Source organism: Ochotona princeps, chromosome 24 (assembly GCF_030435755.1).
Source record: "Ochotona princeps isolate mOchPri1 chromosome 24, mOchPri1.hap1, whole genome shotgun sequence".
Classification (NCBI taxonomy): Eukaryota; Metazoa; Chordata; class Mammalia; order Lagomorpha; family Ochotonidae; genus Ochotona; species Ochotona princeps.
This window is the reverse complement of record NC_080855.1, coordinates 8,659,426-8,676,376: the sequence shown is the minus strand read 5'-3', so window position 1 is coordinate 8,676,376 and position 16,951 is coordinate 8,659,426. Positions and strand designations below refer to the sequence as shown.

Genomic DNA, 16,951 nt, shown 5'->3' with positions numbered 1-16,951 from the left:
GGTGCCACCACAGGCTTATCCCCGCACAGGTGAGTACAACCTGACGGTCCTCGTGTCTAACACCTTTGAGAACCTGACGCAGCAGGTCCCCGTGAGTGTGCGCAGCACCCTGCCCTCAGTGGCATTGTGCGTGAGCAGCAGTGTCTTGGTGGCTGGCCGGCTCGTCACCTTCCTGCCTTGCCCGCTGCCCTCGCCTGGGGGCATCCTGTACACCTGGGATTTGGGGGACGGCTCCCCTGCCCTGACACAGAGCCAGCCAGCAGTCAGCCACACCTATGCCCATGGGGGCAGCTACCGCGTTCGCCTGGAGCTCAACAACACCGTGAGCAGTGTGGAGGCCTGCGCCGACGTGCTCGTCCTGCACGAGCCACGGGGCTTGAGCGTGCTGGTGAGCCCCGCGGTGGAGCAGGGTGCCCCTGTGCTGGTGAGCGCCACCCTGGAGGCGGGCGACAACATCACCTGGACGTTTGACATGGGGGACGGCACGGTATTCTCTGGCCCCGAGGCCAAGGTGCAGCATGTGTACCTGCGGGCTCAGAACTACACCGTGACCGTGCGTGCGGCCAGCCCTGCTGGCTACCTGGCCCAGAGCGTGCATGTGCAGGTGTTTGTCCTGGAGGTGCTGCGCATTGAACCTTCTGGCTGCATTCCCACGCAGCCTGGCGTGCAACTCACGGCACATGTCACTGGTGACCCTGCCCACTACCTGTTTGACTGGACCTTTGGGGATGGTTCCTCAAATAGGAGCATCTGGGGGCACCCCACAGTGACCCACAACTTCACGCGGAGTGGCACGTTTCCCCTGGTGCTGGTCCTGTCGAGCCATGTGAACAAGGCGCACTACTTCACGAGCGTGTGTGTGGAGCCCGAGCTGGGCAATGTCACCCTGCGGCCCCAGCAGCAGTTTGTGCGGCTTGGGGACGAGGCCCGCCTGGTGGCTCACGTCTGGCCCTCATTTCCCTACCGCTATACCTGGGACTCGGGCGCCCAGGATGCCAGCCCCGCCCGCACTGGGGGCCCTGAGGCGACATTCACATTTCGAGAGCCCGGCTCCTACCTGGTGACCGTGTGTGTGTCTAACAACGTGTCTGCTGCCAATGACTCGGCTCTGGTGGAGGTGCAGGAGCCCGTGGTGGTCACGGGCATAAGGGTCAACAGCTCTCGTGTGCTGGAGCCGCAGAAGCCCTACCTGTTGGCTGCCGTAGGCCGTGGGCGCCCTGCTTCCTACCAGTGGGAGCTGGGGGATGGGGCCTGGCTCGAGGGCCCTGCGGTCGTTCACAGCTACAACAGCACTGGCGACTTCACCGTCAGGGTGGCCGGCTGGAACGAGGTGAGCCGCAGCGAGTCCCAGCTCAACATCACAGTCAAGCAGCGTGTACGAGGGCTCCGTGTAAATGCCAGCCGCACGGTAGTGCCACTGAATGGCAGCGTGAGCTTCAGCACCACCCTGGAGGCCGGGAGTGACGCACGCTATTCATGGGTGCTGTGTGACCGCTGCACGTCCATCCCCGGGGGCCCCGCCATCTCCTACACCTTCCGCTCCGTCGGCACCTTCACCATCACCGTCACGGCAGAGAACGAGGCGGGCGCCGCCCAGGACAGTGTCCTCATCTATGTCCAGGAGCTCATCGAAGGGCTGGAGGTGCTGGGCGGAGGTGACGCCTGCTGCTTCCCCACCAACCACACGCTGCAGCTGCAGGCTTCCGTCCGGGAGGGCACCAACATCTCCTTCAGCTGGAATGCCCAGAGCGAGGGTGGCCTGCCCCTCACCGGCAGTGGCAAGGGCTTTGCGCTCACTGCGCTCCAGGCTGGCACCTACCACATCCTGCTGCGGGCCACCAACATGCTGGGCAGTGCCCTGGCCAACCGCACGGTGGACTTTGTGGAGCCTGTGGGCTGGCTGACCGTAGCTGCCTCCCCAAACCCGGCTGCTGTCAATACGTGTGTCACCCTCCGTGCTGAGCTGGCCAGCGGCAGTGGCATCACTTACACCTGGTCCTTGGGTGAAGAACTGAGCTGGGAGACCCCTGTGCCCTCTAGCACACACACCTTTCCCACATCTGGCCTGTACCAGGTCACAGTCACAGCGTGGAATCAGCTAGGCGCGGCCAATGCCACTGTTGAGGTGGCTGTGCAGGTGCCTGTGAGTGGTCTCACCATCAAGGCTGGTGACCTGGACAGCAGCTTTGTGGCGGTCGGTTCCACCGTGCCCTTCTCGGGGCAGCTGGCTGCAGGCACCAACGTGACCTGGTGCTGGGACGTGCCTGGTGGCAGCAGGTATGGCCAACATGTTGCCGTGGGCTTCCCTGCGGCCAGCACCTTCTCCATCAAGCTCAATGCCTCCAACGCGGTCAGCTGGCTTGTAGCCGTGCACAACCTCACGGTGGAAGAGTCTATCGTAGGCCTGGTGCTGTGGGCCAGCAGCGAGGTGGCGGCGCCCAGGCAGCCTGTCCACTTCCAGATCCTTCTGGCTGCCGGCTCGGCCGTCACCTTTCGCCTACTGGTTGACGGGGTTGGTCCCGAGGTACTCCCCGGGCCCTATTTTTCCCGCAGCTTTTCCTGGGTCGGAGACCACGTGGTAAGTGTCCAGGCCAATAACCATGTGAGCCGGACGCAGGCCCAGGTGCGTGTTTCAGTGCTGGAGCCCGTGGCGGGGCTGCAGGTGCCCCACTGCTGTGAGCCAGGCATCCCCACGGGCACTGAGCAGAACTTCACAGCACGCGTGCGCCAGGGCTCTCGTGTCGCCTATGCCTGGTACTTCTCCCTGCAGAAGGTGCAGGGTGACTCGCTGGTCATCCTGTCAGGCCGGGACGTCACCTACACCCCCGTGGCAGCGGGGCTCCTGGAGATCCATGTGCGGGCCTTCAATGCACTGGGTGGCGTGAACCTGACGCTGGCCCTGGAGGTGCAAGACGTCATCCAGTATGTGGAGCTGCGCAGGGGCCACTGCTTCACCAACCGCTCTGCCCACTTTGAGGCTGCCACAAGTCCCAGCCCACGACGGGTGGCCTACCGCTGGGACTTTGGGGATGGGGCTCCAGTGCAGGACACAGGGGAACCCTGGGCTGACCACTCCTACCTGCAGCCTGGGGACTACCGTGTGGAGGTGAACGCCTCTAACCTGGTGAGCTTCTTCGTGGCGCAGGCCACAGTGAGCGTCCAGGTGCTGGCCTGCGAGGAGCCTGAGGTGGACGTGGCCCTGCCGCTGCAGGTCCTCATGAGACGCTCACAGCGCAACTACCTCGAAGCCCACGTTGACCTGCGTGACTGTGTCATCTACCAGACTGAGTACCGCTGGGAGGTGTACCGCGCTGCCAGCTGCCAGCGGCTGGCCCACTCTGCTCGTGTGACCCTGCCTGGTGTGGACGTGAGCCGGCCCCAGCTGGTGGTGCCTCGACTGGCCCTGCCTGTGGGCCACTACTGTTTTGTGTTTGTGGTGTCATTTGGGGATACGCCATTGGCACGCAGCATCCAGGCCAATGTGACTGTGGCTGCCGAGCGCCTGGTGCCCATCATTGAGGGGGGCTCCTATCGGGTATGGTCGGACACCCAGGACCTGGTGCTGAATGGCAGTGAGTCCTATGACCCGAACCTGGAGGGTGGAGAGCAGACGCCTCTGAGCTGCCACTGGGCCTGCGTGGCCTCCACACAGGTGAGCATGGGACCGGCCTGAGTGGGTTTAGTCCCAGTGTGGGCAGGAGGTGTCTGTACTGTCCCACTGGCCAGGCTCTGACCCCACTCTCCTCCTCGCTTGTCTGCACAGACCGAGGCTGGCGTGTGCACCCTGAACTTCGGGCCCCGAGGGAGCAGTGTGGTCACCATCCCCAGGGATCGCCTGGAAGCCGGTGTGGAGTATACCTTCAACCTCACCGTGTGGAAGGCAGGCCGGAAGGAGGAGGTCACCAGCCAAACGGTTGGTGCTGCCTTGTATCCACCAGATGGTGCCGGGCATCGCCACTGTCTGCCTTCGCTCTAAAAGTTTCCATATTTTAGTGCTGCTTGGGGATTTGTGTTCGTTCACATAACTCAGTGTGGGTTTTTTTTTATATTTTAAAATTCTTAATTTATTTTGAAGTCAGAAGGGGAGAGAAATCTTCTGTCTGTTGGTTCACTCTCCAAATACCCACAAGTGGCTGGAGCTGAGCTGATCTGAACCCAGGAGCCAGGAGTTTCCTCCAAGTGCAGGGTCCCAAAGCTTTGGGCCCTCTGTCTCTGTTTTCCCAGGCAACAGGCAGGGAGCTGGATGGGAAGTGGAGCTGCCGGGATTAGAACCGGCGCCCATATGGGGTGCCAGTGCTACAGTCAGGGAGTTAGCTTGCTGTCAACCTCTTAGTGTTGGTTTGATGTGAGTTGTATTTCATGACACCCATCGTGACTATGGCTTCTTTCCATATCACAGCATAGCTATACATGGTGTTCTTCTTAAAAAAATTATTTTTATTGGAAGGATTTGCAGAGGGAAGGAGAGGCAGAGAGAAAGATTTTCCGTGTGCCAATTCACTCCCCAAGTGGCCACAACGGCTGCGCTAATCTGATCAAAGCCAGGAGCCAGGTGCCTATTCCGGGTCTCCCATGCGGGTGCAGGGTACCAAAGCTTTGGGCCGTCCTCGACTGCTTTCCCAGGCCACAGGCAGGGAGGTGGATGGGAAGTGGAAGTGCTGGGATTAGAACCGGTGACTTTATGGGATCCTGAGCGTGCAAGGCGAGGACCTTAACCATTACGCTACTGCTCCAGGTCCAGATGGGGTCTTATGTGGAGTTTGAGTAGGGTAGGAGCTGCTGGACCAAGGACAGATGGCCTCCCTGGAAGGGGAGCAGCCCATGCAGGGGGCGGTCCTGACCCTGGACTCCAGGGCCTGACCTGTGACCCACCCCTGCCCAGGTGCTGATCCGCAGTGGCCGAGTGCCCATTGTGTCCTTGGAGTGTGTGTCTTGCAAGGCGCGGGCGGTGTATGGGGTGAGCCGCAGCTCCCACGTGTACCTGGAGGGCCGTTGTCACAACTGCAGCCGCGGCTCCAAACGAGGGGTGAGCGGTGGACAGGCCAGTGGGGAGCAGGGGGGCCTCCCTTGCCTTGTCCCTGCCTCCTCACACTCCACTGGCTGTCCCTGCAGCGCTGGGCCGCACGCACCTTCAGCAACAAGACGCTGGTACTGGACAAGACAACCACATCCACTGGCAATGCGGGCATGCGGCTGGTGGTGCGCCGTGGTGTGCTGCGGGACGGCGAAGGCTACACGTTCACGCTCACGGTGCTGGGACGCTCGGGTGAGGAGGAAGGCTGCGCTTCCATCCGGCTGGCCCCAAACCGGCCGCCACTTGGGGGTGCCTGCCGCCTCTTCCCGCTGGAGGCCGTGCGTGCCCTCACCACCAAGGTGCATTTCGAGTGTACAGGTACGTGTGAACCAGGGAGATGTGGGTGAGGGCCTGGGGGGAGATGAGGTCTAATGCGGGCCCCCATGACTGCTGTCCACAGGGTGGTGGGATGCAGAGGATGCGGGTGCACCCCTGGTATATGCACTGCTGCTGCGCCGCTGTCGCCAGGGCCACTGCGAGGAGTTCTGGATCTATAAAGGCAGCCTTGCGGCCTACTCGGCTGTGCTCCCACCCGGCTTCCGGCCGCACTTCCAGGTGGGCCTGGCTGTGGTGGTGCAGGACCAGCTGGGGGCCGCCGTGGTCGCCCTCAACAGGTGAGTAGGGTGTGCAGGAGCAGGGGAGGGAGGACACAGAGGCCCCTCTCTGCTCATGTCCCCCTGCTGTCCCACAGGTCTCTGGTCATTGCCCTGCCTGAGCCCAACGGCAGCTCCCCCAGCCTCACGGCCTGGCTGCATGGCCTCACAGCCAGTGTGCTGCCTGGGCTGCTGCGTCAGGCTGACCCCCAACATGTCATCGAATACTCACTGGCCCTGGTCACTGTGCTGAATGAGGTCAGTGTGTGCGCCACAGTGGACACCGTGTCCTGAGCCCTCCCACCATCCCTTCCAGCCCCTGCCGCCGGCCCTGGGAACCCATCCTGTGCGTGGCTCTTTCACACCAGGCTTGGTGGTGCTGCAGCGGGCTGCCTGTCCGGCCGCTGACAGCACTGCTGTGTCCGCTGCCCCACCAGTACGAGCAGGTGCTGGATGCGGCCGCAGAGGCAGAGCAGGAGCAGCAGCTGCGGGCCCAGATGCGCAAGAACATAACAGAGACCCTGGTGTCCCTGCGGGTCAACACGGTGGACGACATCCAGCAGATCACCGCCGCGCTGGCCCAGTGCACGGTAGGGGGCCCCGGATGTCCTCAGCTGGGGGCTGGGCCTCCGAGTGCAGGGGCTTATTTAAGGCTTGTGTGTTCCATCCCGTCAGCCTTGGCTTCTCCTCTTGTGCTGTGGTCCAATGTGAGGCCAGTGCACCTGCTGTGACTGGCTGCTGCCCTGTCGCCTGGGCCCCATTTGCATGGTTCCCTGCAGGTGTCCAGCAGGGAACTGGTGTGTCGCTCCTGCTTGAAGAAGACACTGCACAAGCTGGAGGGCATGATGCGCATCTTACAGGCCGAGACCACCGAGGGCACTGTGACACCCATGGGCATCGCTGACAGCATCCTCAACATCACAGGTGCGTGATGCTGTGGCCCCTCCCCTCCCAGTCCTGGGCCCCACCCTCCCCGTCCTGGGCTCCGCCCCTCCCCATTCTAGGCCCCACCCCTCCCCATCCTGGGCCCCGCCCCTCCCTGGTCCTGGGCCCCGCCCCTCCCTGGCCCTGGGCCCCACCCCTGACCCCCTGCCCATTGCAGGGGACCTCATCCACCTGGCTGGCCTGGACCTGCAGGGCACCCAGCTGGCAGAGCCGGGCACAGAGCCAGCTGCCCTGATGGTGGCCTCCAGGGCCTACAACCTGTCTTCCGCCCTCATGTGCATCCTTATGCGTTCCCGCGTGCTCAACGAAGAGCCTCTGACTCTGGTTGGCGAGGAGATTGTGGCCCAGGGCAAGCGCTCGGACCCACTGAGCCTGCTGTGCTATGGCAATGCCTCGGGGCCCGGCTGCCACTTCTCCATCCCCGAGGCCTTCAGTGGGGCCCTGGCGCCACTCAGCGATGTGGTGCAACTCATGCTGCTCGTGGACTCCAACCCTTTCCCCTTTGGCTACATCAGCAACTACACAGTCTCCACCAAGGTGGCGTCCATGGCCTTCCAGACGCAGGCTGGCACCCACATCCCCATTGAGCGTCTGGCCTCGGAACGTGCCATCACTGTGAAGGTGCCCAACAACTCGGACCAGGCCTCCTGGGGGCCCCAGGCGTCTGCGGGCTCTGCCATCATTCAGCCCCAGGCCTCAGTCAGCGCCGTGGTGGCCCTGGGCAGCAGTAACCCTGCGGCAGGGCTGCACCTGCAGCTCACGTACACGCTGGTGAACGGTGGGTGCTATGAGGCAAGCCCCGGCGGTTTCCTGCCTGCTTCCTGGGGGAAGGGGCCGGAACGGGGTCTGACGCTGCACCTGCCCTCCAGGGCACTACCTGTCTGAGGAACCTGAGCCGTACCTGGCTGTGTACCTGCACTCGGAGCCCCGGCCCAATGAGCACAACTGCTCGGCCAGCAGGAGGATCAGCCCGGAGCTGCTCACGGGCTCCGACCACAGACCCTACACCTTCTTCATCGCCCCAGGGTGAGCCCCTCCACCACCTGGTGGCTGCTGGAAGGCGGGATCGGGGTCTGAAGCCGGGGCATGCTGGAGGGTCTTGCTGTTGCATCCCTCATCCTGCCTAGGACACGAGCACCCAGTGGCAGTTACTACCTGAACCTGACTAGCCACTTCCGCTGGTCGGCGCTGGAGGTGTCCGTGGGCATCTACACGGCCCTGTGCCAGTACTTCAGTGAGGAGGACATGATGTGGAAGACGGAGGGGCTCATGCCCCTGGAGGAGACCTCGCCCAGCCAGGCCGTGTGTCTCACACGCCACCTCACTGCCTTTGGTGCCAGCCTCTTTGTGCCCCCCAGCCGTGTCCACTTCATCCTCCCCGTGAGTATCGGCGGCCGGTGAGGGCACAGGCTGGGTTCCATCCATGGACAGGCGACGTGGACATGATGGCCCTGTCCACTCAGGACCCGGCTGCAGGTATGAACTACGTCACCTTGCTGACCTGTGCCGTGTGCCTGGGGGGCTACGCGGTCATGGCCGTGATCCTGCGCAAGCTGGACCAACTCGACCTGCACCACATCCGCGTCATCCCTTTCTGCGGGAAAAGGGGCCGCTTCAAGTATGAGATTGTGGTCAAGACCGGCTGGGGCAGGGGCTCAGGTGAGTATAGGCTCCTGGCCGCCCCACACAGGCCCAGCCTCCCTGGGTTGCTGATGCCAGACCGGACGGGGCCTCACTGTCCCCTGGGGCCCACAGCTGCCGTGGGACCCAGTGGGAGCTGCAGGCCAGCACCGGCTCTGCCAAAGGGCCTGTGTGACCCAGACAGCTCTAAGGGAAATGCGCTGAGTGCTAGCAGTCAGTTATGGTCCAGCTGCCCGCTGATGCTCAGCCCAGGAAGCGGTGGGTTTGGGTGGGTCAGCTTTCTGGGTTTTCCACGTGGGTGTAGGGCCCCAAGCACTTGGGCCATCCTGCTTTACCAGGCACATTAGCAGGGAGCTGGATGGGGAGTGAGGCAGCTGGGACTCGAACCAGCGCCCATATGGGATGCTTGCACTGCTGGTGGAGGCTTCACCCACTACGTCAGAGTCGGAGACCAGACCAAGCAGCCTGGGGTCTGTGGGCAGGCCCTGTAGTTGGTACGCCCTGGCTGTTGGGCCTGGAGTCCTTGGATGCTGGGGTCATGCTTGGTTTAACACTCAGTGATAAAGGCAGCCTGGGCCCCAAGTGGGGTGGCCGCCCACGCAGGCTCCTGCCCCTCCCACCACCTCCAGGCACCACGGCGCACGTGGGCATCATGCTGTATGGGGCAGACAGCCGCAGCGGCCACCGGCACCTGCACGGGCACAGGGCCTTCCACCGCAACAGCCTTGACATCTTCCAAATCGCCACCCCACACAGCCTGGGCAGCGTGTGGAAGATCCGCGTGTGGCATGACAACAAAGGTGCCGCCTGCAGCACCTGCGCGCTCTGCCCTCCGCCACCCTCACCTCCTGCTACACCCCTCACCCTCCCGTCCTCCCCCACCCTCACCTCCTGCTACACCCCTCACCCTCCCGTCCTCCCCCACCCTCACCTCCTGCTACACCCCTCACCCTCCCGTCCTCCCACACCCTCACCTCCTGCTACACCCCTCACCCTCCCGTCCTCCCCCACCCTCACCTCCTGCTACACCCCTCACCCTCCCGTCCTCCCCCACCCTCACCTCCTGCTACACCCCTCACCCTCCCGTCCTCCCACACCCTCACCTCCTGCTACACCCCTCACCCTCCCGTCCTCCCACACCCTCACCTCCTGCTACACCCCTCACCCTCCCGTCCTCCCCCACCCTCACCTCCTGCTACACCCCTCACCCTCCTGTCCTCCCACACCCTCTGCCCTCACCTCCTCTCCTAGCCTCACCTCCTCCGCATCCCCGCAGGGCTCAGCCCCGCCTGGTTCCTGCAGCATGTGATCGTCCGGGACCTGCAGAGCGCACGCAGCACCTTCTTCCCGGTCAATGACTGGCTCTCGGTGGACACGGAGGCCAACGGCGGCCTGGTGGAGAAGGAGGTGTTGGCAGCAAGTAAGGCGCTTGCTGGCATCCCAGGGCTGGGGCGGTGGCCGGCTGGCCCTTCCTACATCCGGCCCTCTCTCTCTGGCCCAGGTGACGCAGCCTTGTGGCAGTTCCGACGCCTCCTGGTGGCCGAGCTGCAGCGTGGCTTCTTTGACAAACACATCTGGCTGTCCGTGTGGGATCGACGGCCCCGCAGCCGCTTCACCCGCGTGCAGAGAGCCACCTGCTGCGTGCTCCTGCTCTGCCTGTTCCTGGGCGCCAACGCCGTGTGGTATGGGGTCGTGGGAGACGCCACCTACAGGTGCGTGCCGTGGGGCGCGGGGAGGCCTGCCTCTGTCCAGCCCCTTGCGATCTACGCTGGCCCTGGTCTCTTCTTACGCCACTGTGCAGCACCGGGCCTGTGTCCAGGGTGGTCCCACTGAGCCTCGGCACGGCCGCCGTGGGCCTGGTGTCCAGCGTCATCGTGTACCCTGTCTACTTGCTGATCCTGTTCCTCTTCCGCATGTCCCAAAGCAAGGTAGGCCTGGAGAACCTGGACGGCTGGACGAGGGAGCGTGGAAGTGGAAAGGAGTGTACTCCTTTGTTGGAAAGAGTTGCACAGTAGAGAGGAGAGAGAGAGCTTCCATGTGCTGGTTCATATCCAGAAGGTTACAGGCAGCCAGGGCTGGGCCAGGAGCCTCTTCCGGGTCTCCCACACGGACGCAGGGTCCCCAGGCTTTGGGCCGTCCTCGACTGCTTTCCCAGGCCACAGGCAGGGAGCTGGATGGGAAGTGGAACAGCAGGGACAGGAACCAGCGCCCATTTGAGGGGTTGAACTTTGCTATACCACAATGCCTGCCTCAAACTAATTACTTTTTTTAGTGTATTTGCTGCCAAAACAAGCATAAGCTAGTTTTCTAAATGTTCATTTCTTGCCAGCATTCATTTCTTTTTTTGGTTTATTTTTTCCGATTTACGTGAAGTGAGGACATTTTGTGGTACAGGTTAGAAGCACAGGGGTTCTCTCTGTCAGCCTCCATTGAGTGCTGCCCACCTGTTACATTACCACATCCATTCTGTTCAGCCAGCCAGCTTATCTTTCCAGTATAAAAAGTTAACATGACATAGTAAATAGAGGAAAAGAGAAAAAAAGCTTAATTTTAAAGCAATTTATGTATTTGAAAAGCAGAATGACTGGTTCATTGAAGCTGGGAGCTCCGCCCAGGGCCTCCCAGGGCCTCCCAGGTGACTGTCGGCGGGCAGGCCGGCCAGGGCTTGGGATAGCATGACTCCTGTGCCCCAGCGCTCCTCCCAAGTTAACTGGAAATTACTTTCTTTAGTTGCACTAGCTGGATCTCATGTTGTCAGGACATGTAAAGGACAGTGTAGATACAAAAGCTGTCTAGAACCTTCTGTGGGACAGCACGGGTCTGGACCCTGTCCTGTCTCCTGAGCAGGGCCTACAGCTGCCCCGCCTACCTCTTGCGCTCACCCTGTAGGTAGCTAGGGGCCTGGGCCATGCCCCGCCAGGCCCGCCAGAGCTGGATGGGGACAGCTGCATGGACTCGTCTGTGCTGGACGGCACCTTTCTCAGCCTGGCAGGACTCCGGGCGGAGGTAAGGGCTCAGGCCTGGGGTGGGAGGATGGTCCTGCCTTGCGGGGCTGGCCTCATGGGGCTGTGCTCTGCCTTCCCACAGGCCTTTGCTGGGCACACAAAAAATGACTCATTTCTGGAAGATTCCAACAGGTGGGTCCCCAGGAGAACTGAGCCTTGGGGTAGGCAGCTGCTCCCCAGGGTGTCAGTTCCCAGCTGTTGCATATCCTCTGCATGTGTGTGCTGGCGTGTATGTGTGCTGGCGTGTGTGTTCAGTCTTAACCCCAGCTCCCCTTGCTAAGCCCTGTCACCCACAGCCTGGCATGCTGGCCGTCGAGCGAGGGGACATTCAGCTGGCCAGACCTGCTCAGCGACCCGTCCATCGTGGGCAGCACCCTGCAGCGGCTGGCAAGGGTCCGCATGGGCCGGCTGCTGGGCGCAGAGGAGGACGGCGTGTCCCTGGCCAGCCCGTGCTCCCCGGCCAAGTACCTCTCAGCACTAGGTGAGTTGGGGAGTGGGGGGCAGCTCCCGCGCTGGGCCCACACTCACATGGCTTTTTCCCTCCAGATGAAGACCTGATCCGGCAGGTCCTGGCTGACGGGGGAAGTGGCCTGACCTCCCAGGACCCAGAGATGGAAACGGACCTGCTGACTGGCTTGTAAGTGCACAGATCCTGGGACCCCCAGAGGGACCGGGTCCCATATCCCTCAGCAGTGACCCCACCATGAGCTTTTTTTTTTTAAAGATTTATTTATTTTGTTACAAAGTCAGATATACAGAGAGAGGAGGAGAGACAGAGAGGAAGATCTTCCATCCAGTGATTCACTCTCCAAGTGAGCCGCAATGACCGGTGCGCGCCGATCCGAAGCCAGGAGCCAGGAATCTCTTCCGGGTCTCCCACGCGGGTGCAGGGACCCAAGGCCTTGGGCCGTCCTCAACTGCTTTCCCAGGCCACAAGCAGGAAGCTGGATGGGAAGTGGAGCTGCCAGGATTAGAACCGGCGCCCATATGGGATCCCGGTGCGTTCAAGGCGAGGACTTTAGCTGCTAGGCCACGCCGCTGGGCCCCCACCATGAGCTTTTTAAGCTGTTGTAATAAACCGTTGCAGTTTTAGGAATTTTCCCATTTCTTGGCTGTTTTCTAATTTAGCAACCGTTTTAACATACAGTTACTTTTGAAAAGGATTTCTTTAAAAGGCACAGTTAGAGCAAGGAGTGGAGACAGAGATCTTATGTCTGACCATGAAGGCCAGACTAAAGCCAGGAGCTCCATCCAGGTCCCCGTCAGGCCGGGACCCAAGGGCTTGGTCCGTCCTCCACGGCTTTCTCAGGCCATTGTCAGAGAGCTGGATCAGGAGCGGAGGAGCGTCCACATGGGATGCTGGCCCCTCAGGCCCACCACACAGGCCCCTTTGGCCTTATTTGGACCTGAGTCAACAGACTTCACCGCTCCCTCCCAGGGCCAGAGCTCACCTCTGTTCCCCCGGGCCTGGTGCCTGTGCCCACAGACAGCAGGTGCAGGGCCATGGCCAGCGCTTCAAGAGCCAGGCGGAAGCCACAGGGCCCTTTGTGACGACACCGTCACTTCCTCCTTGTCCCCTTGATGGCCGTGGCAACCATGCAGAAGCTGGCTGTGGGCCCAGTGGCTCGGCTGTGCCCTGCGGCTGTCCTGCGGCTCCCCTGCTGTCCACCCACCTGTCTCTTCTGCAAGGGCGTCCTTCCCGGACAGGGCGGCCTGTGCTTGTGCCTGGCTGAGCACCAGCGCCTCCCAGCGGCTGTTCCCTCGGCTCCAGCGAGGGCAGAGTGGCCGCTGGATGTGGGTCAGCAGTCCTGCCCTGTGACACACTCCCTCAGCTCCAGAGGAGAGGGAGTCTGCGTCGGCGTCTCTCCTGCCGCTGCCTCCACGTCCACTTGCTACCTGGCGGCCAGAGCCCGCAGCCCAGCCCAGCGCAGCCCTTGGCAGCGTGTGCTCAGGGCACAGAGCCGTCCCTGCCCTCCTGCCTGCCCTGCTAGGGCATGCTGGCATTTAGTGGCGGTACAGAGAATCTGCACTGTCCCATGGGCAGGTCAGCGCTGGCCTCCACATGGCAAGGTGGGACCCCAGCTGTGGTGGGTGTGTGTGAAGAGGCGTCTGGAGGTGGCTGCCATGTGCAGTGGTTTGAGCACTGGACCCGCTAGGCCATGGCCATGGTGCCAGCACCCCATGTCCTCAGTGCGGGCACCCAGCTCCTCTTCCCCTCAGGTCTGGAGCCCCCGGGGAGAAGATGGAGGTGCTGGCCCTGCAGAGGCTGGACAAGGCACCCCCAGCGGCCCCTGCGGCTCCCCTGTGCAGGGCAGGTACGCTTGGGGGTGCTGGGACGCCCCCCTTATTTCTCCCCAGGCTTCACCTGCCAATCACAGCTTTCTCTGTCTCCAGGCCCGGCGGAGGGGCTGCGGAAGTGCCTGCTGCCGGCCTGGTGTGCCCCCCTGGCCCACGGGCTCAGCCTGTTCCTGGTGGCTGTGGCTGTGGGGGTCTCAGGGTGGGTTGGCACCAGTTTCCCCCCCAGTGTGAGCGTCACATGGCTCCTATCAAGTAGCTGCAGCTTCTTGGTCTCATTCCTGGGCTGGGAGCCCCTGAAGGTGCGTGGCTCCCCGGGGGGCTCTGGGCGGTGGGCGGCCATCCCCACCGATGCCACCTGCCCCGCCACAGGTCCTGTTGGAAGCCCTGTACTTCTCAGTGCTGGCCAAGCGCCTGCACCCCGACGAGGAAGACAGCCTGGTGGGAAGCCCGGCTGTGACGCCTGTGGGCGAGCATGTGCCCCGTGTGCGCCCGCCCCATGGCTTCGCGCTTTTCCTGGCCAAGGAGGAGGCCCGCAAGGTCAAGAGGCTGCACGGCATGCTGAAGGTGAGCCCGGCGGTGCCCTGACCGTGGGGCGCCCGCTGCTGCCGGGGCTGGGGCCGGGCTGACCCTGGGGCACCCCTGTCCCCCAGAGCTTCCTGGTGTACACGCTTTTCCTGCTGGTGACGCTGCTCGCCAACTACGGGGACGCCTCGTCGCACAGCCACGCCTACCGCCTGCAGAGCGCCATCAAGCAGGAGCTGGCCAGCAGGGCCTTCCTGGCCATCACGCGGTGCGGACACCCCCAGCCCCGGCCTCCAGGGCGCGGCCCGCGGGAGGGTGATGGGGCTCGGGTCGCGCCTGCGTCTGACTGTGTGGCCGGGCAGGTCTGAGGAGTTCTGGCCGTGGGCGTCCCGCGTGCTGCTTCCCTCCGTGCACGGGAACCAGGCCAGCCCGGAGCTGGGGCCTCCGCGGCTGCGGCAGGTGCGGCTACGGGAAGGTGAGCAGGGCGCCCCGGCCGAGCGCCCAGGCAGCGCTGCGGGCCTTGAGGGCTGTAGGGGACGGGGTGGCCCTGGGTGAGGGGCGGTGACCCCCGCCGGGCCTGCCTTGCAGGGCTGTGCCCGGAGGGCCCCGGCGCAGGACCGCGCGCCTGCTCGGCCTCGGGCAGCTTCAGCACCGGCGACTACAGCGTGGGCTGGGGGCGCGAAGCCCACAACGGCTCTGCCCCGTGGGCCTACTCGGCGCCTGACCTGCCGGGGTGAGCGGGGCGCCGGGGGCTCGGGGAGGGCGCTGGGAGAGCCCCTGCCCTGGGCCCGGCTCCACCGCCCCTCTCCCCCCCAGCACCTGGTCCTGGGGCCACTGCGCCGTGTACGACAGCGGGGGCTACGTGCAGGAGCTGGGCCCGAGCCTGGAGGAGAGCCGCGCGCGCCTGCGCTTCCTGCGGCGGCACAACTGGCTGGACGACAGGTGCCCGCCCCGCCGGCCCCGGCCCCCGGCCCCGCGCCCCCAGCCCCCGGCCCCGCGCCCCCGGCCCCCGGCCCTGACGCCCCCGCCCCGTGCAGGAGCCGCGCCGTGTTCGTGGAGCTCACGCGCTACAGCCCGGCCGTGGGGCTGCACGCCGCCGTCACCCTGCGCCTCGAGTTCCCCGCGGCCGGCCGCGCCCTGGCCACGCTCAGCGTCCGCCCGTTCGCGCTGCGCCGGCTCAGCGGGGGGCTGTCGCTGCCGCTGCTCACCTCGGTAGGCCCCGCCCACGCCCGCCGGTCCCGCCCCCAGTGCGGACTCCGCCCTCCCGGGAGGCCCCGCCCCACGGCTGGCCGCATGCCCCGAGGCCCCGCCCGCACGCGGTGGCCACGCCCACACGGGTGGCGCCGCCCCTCCCCCGCGCCGGCCCCGCCCTCACGCCGGCCCCGCCCCCAGGTGTGCCTGCTGCTCTTCGCGCTCTGCTTCTCCGTGGCCGAGGCCCACGCGTGGCGCAGCGAGGGGCGCGCGCGGGCGGCGCGGCCGGGGCCCTGGGCGAGGTGGCTGCTGGTGGCGCTGACGGCGGCCGCGGCGCTGGTGCGCCTGGCCCAGCTGGGCGCCGCCGACCGCCAGTGGGCACTGCTGGTGCGGGGCCGCCTGCGCCGCTTCACCAGCTTCGAGCAGGTGGCCCAGCTGGGCGCCGCTGCCCGCGGCCTGGCGGCCTCGCTGCTCTTCCTGCTGCTGGTCCAGGTGAGCGCCGGGCCGGGGGACGGGCCGGGGGACGGGCCGGGGGGCGCGGCGGGCCGGGCCAGCACTGACGCCCCCTGCCCGCAGGCCGCCCGGCAGCTGCGCTTCGTGCGCCAGTGGTCCATCCTGGGCAAGACGCTGCGCCGGGCCCTGCCGGAGCTGGCCGGAGCCGCCGTGGGCCTGCTGCTGCTGGGCGCCGCCTACACGCAGCTGGCCGTGCTGGTGGGTACCGGGAGCTGCCGCCCGCGCGCGCCCCTCCCGCCCACCGTCCTCTGCCCTCCTGCTCACGCCCCTCCTGCTCTGGCCCACAGCTCGTCTCCTCCGCAGACAGCCTCCGGAGCGCGGCGGGGGCCCTCGTGGTGCTGTGCCCCGGGGCCGGGCTCGGGGGGCCCGCGCCGTGCCCTGCTGGCTCCTGGTCCCTGTTCCCGCTGCTGTGCGCGGGGCTGTGGGCCCTGCGGCTGTGGGGCGCGCTGCGGCTGGGCGCCGTGGTGCTGCGCTGGCGCTACCGCGGGCTGCGTGGGGAGCTGTACCGGCCGGCCTGGGAGCCGCAGGACCACGAGATGGTGCAGCTGTTCCTGCGCAGGCTGCGCCTCTGGCTGGGCTTCAGCAAGGCCAAGGAGGTGGGTACGGCCCAGTGGGGGTGGAGAGGGCCCGCCAGGGCGCAGCCGGAGTGACCGAGCCCCTGTGCCGCCCCCAGTTCCGCCACAAAGTGCGCTTCGAGGGCATGGAGCCCCTGCCCTCCCGTTCCTCCCGGGGCTCCAAGGCGTCAGATGCCCGCCTGCCCAGCGCTGGTTCCGATGCCTCCCACCCTTCCACGTGCTCCAGTCAGCTGGACGGCCCTGGTCCTGGGCGCCCGGGCGTGCGCGGGGAGCCAGAGCCTTCCCGGCTGCATGCGGTGTTCGAGGCCCTACTGGCACAGTTCGACCGGCTCAACCAGGCCACGGAGGATGTCTACCAGCTGGAGTGGCGGCTACAGAGTCTCCTGCCTGCCTCTGACCCCGGCCCGGGCCCGAGGCCTGCCCAGGCTGGCTGGGGCACGGACGCGGCCCCAGGCCCCACCAGGACCTCTGCACAGGCCAGGAACAGGGTGCACCCCAGCAGCACCTAGCCCTGGGGGAACCAGTACCGCTCAGTATTACCTTCTGCCCAGTGAGGGCAGGCAGGCGCTGTCTGCCCATGGGCTGCTGCACTTT

The 16,951-nt window shown here is 65.0% G+C and overlaps 1 protein-coding gene across 1 annotated transcript in view; it reads left to right on the top strand.

Annotated features, from left to right (window-relative positions):
- PKD1 (polycystin 1, transient receptor potential channel interacting) overlaps positions 1–16,900 on the top strand; it is a 33,669-nt gene extending 16,769 nt beyond the window's left edge. The window contains exons 15-46 of the mRNA XM_058680267.1: positions 30–3,652; positions 3,764–3,913; positions 4,883–5,026; positions 5,113–5,392; positions 5,475–5,688; positions 5,766–5,925; positions 6,105–6,257; positions 6,447–6,591; positions 6,770–7,390; positions 7,482–7,638; positions 7,740–7,992; positions 8,076–8,271; positions 8,883–9,053; positions 9,530–9,673; positions 9,755–9,965; positions 10,055–10,181; positions 11,143–11,259; positions 11,341–11,390; positions 11,555–11,739; positions 11,805–11,895; positions 13,479–13,573; positions 13,653–13,855; positions 13,926–14,120; positions 14,207–14,346; positions 14,441–14,553; positions 14,667–14,811; positions 14,895–15,020; positions 15,116–15,290; positions 15,471–15,761; positions 15,846–15,980; positions 16,070–16,378; positions 16,456–16,900. Coding sequence (XP_058536250.1) covers positions 30–3,652; positions 3,764–3,913; positions 4,883–5,026; positions 5,113–5,392; positions 5,475–5,688; positions 5,766–5,925; positions 6,105–6,257; positions 6,447–6,591; positions 6,770–7,390; positions 7,482–7,638; positions 7,740–7,992; positions 8,076–8,271; positions 8,883–9,053; positions 9,530–9,673; positions 9,755–9,965; positions 10,055–10,181; positions 11,143–11,259; positions 11,341–11,390; positions 11,555–11,739; positions 11,805–11,895; positions 13,479–13,573; positions 13,653–13,855; positions 13,926–14,120; positions 14,207–14,346; positions 14,441–14,553; positions 14,667–14,811; positions 14,895–15,020; positions 15,116–15,290; positions 15,471–15,761; positions 15,846–15,980; positions 16,070–16,378; positions 16,456–16,866 — 9,530 coding nt within the window. The 3' untranslated portion in view covers positions 16,867–16,900. The remainder of the gene's footprint in view (positions 1–29; positions 3,653–3,763; positions 3,914–4,882; positions 5,027–5,112; positions 5,393–5,474; positions 5,689–5,765; positions 5,926–6,104; positions 6,258–6,446; positions 6,592–6,769; positions 7,391–7,481; positions 7,639–7,739; positions 7,993–8,075; positions 8,272–8,882; positions 9,054–9,529; positions 9,674–9,754; positions 9,966–10,054; positions 10,182–11,142; positions 11,260–11,340; positions 11,391–11,554; positions 11,740–11,804; positions 11,896–13,478; positions 13,574–13,652; positions 13,856–13,925; positions 14,121–14,206; positions 14,347–14,440; positions 14,554–14,666; positions 14,812–14,894; positions 15,021–15,115; positions 15,291–15,470; positions 15,762–15,845; positions 15,981–16,069; positions 16,379–16,455) is intronic.
- The last annotated feature ends 51 nt before the right edge of the window (positions 16,901–16,951 follow it).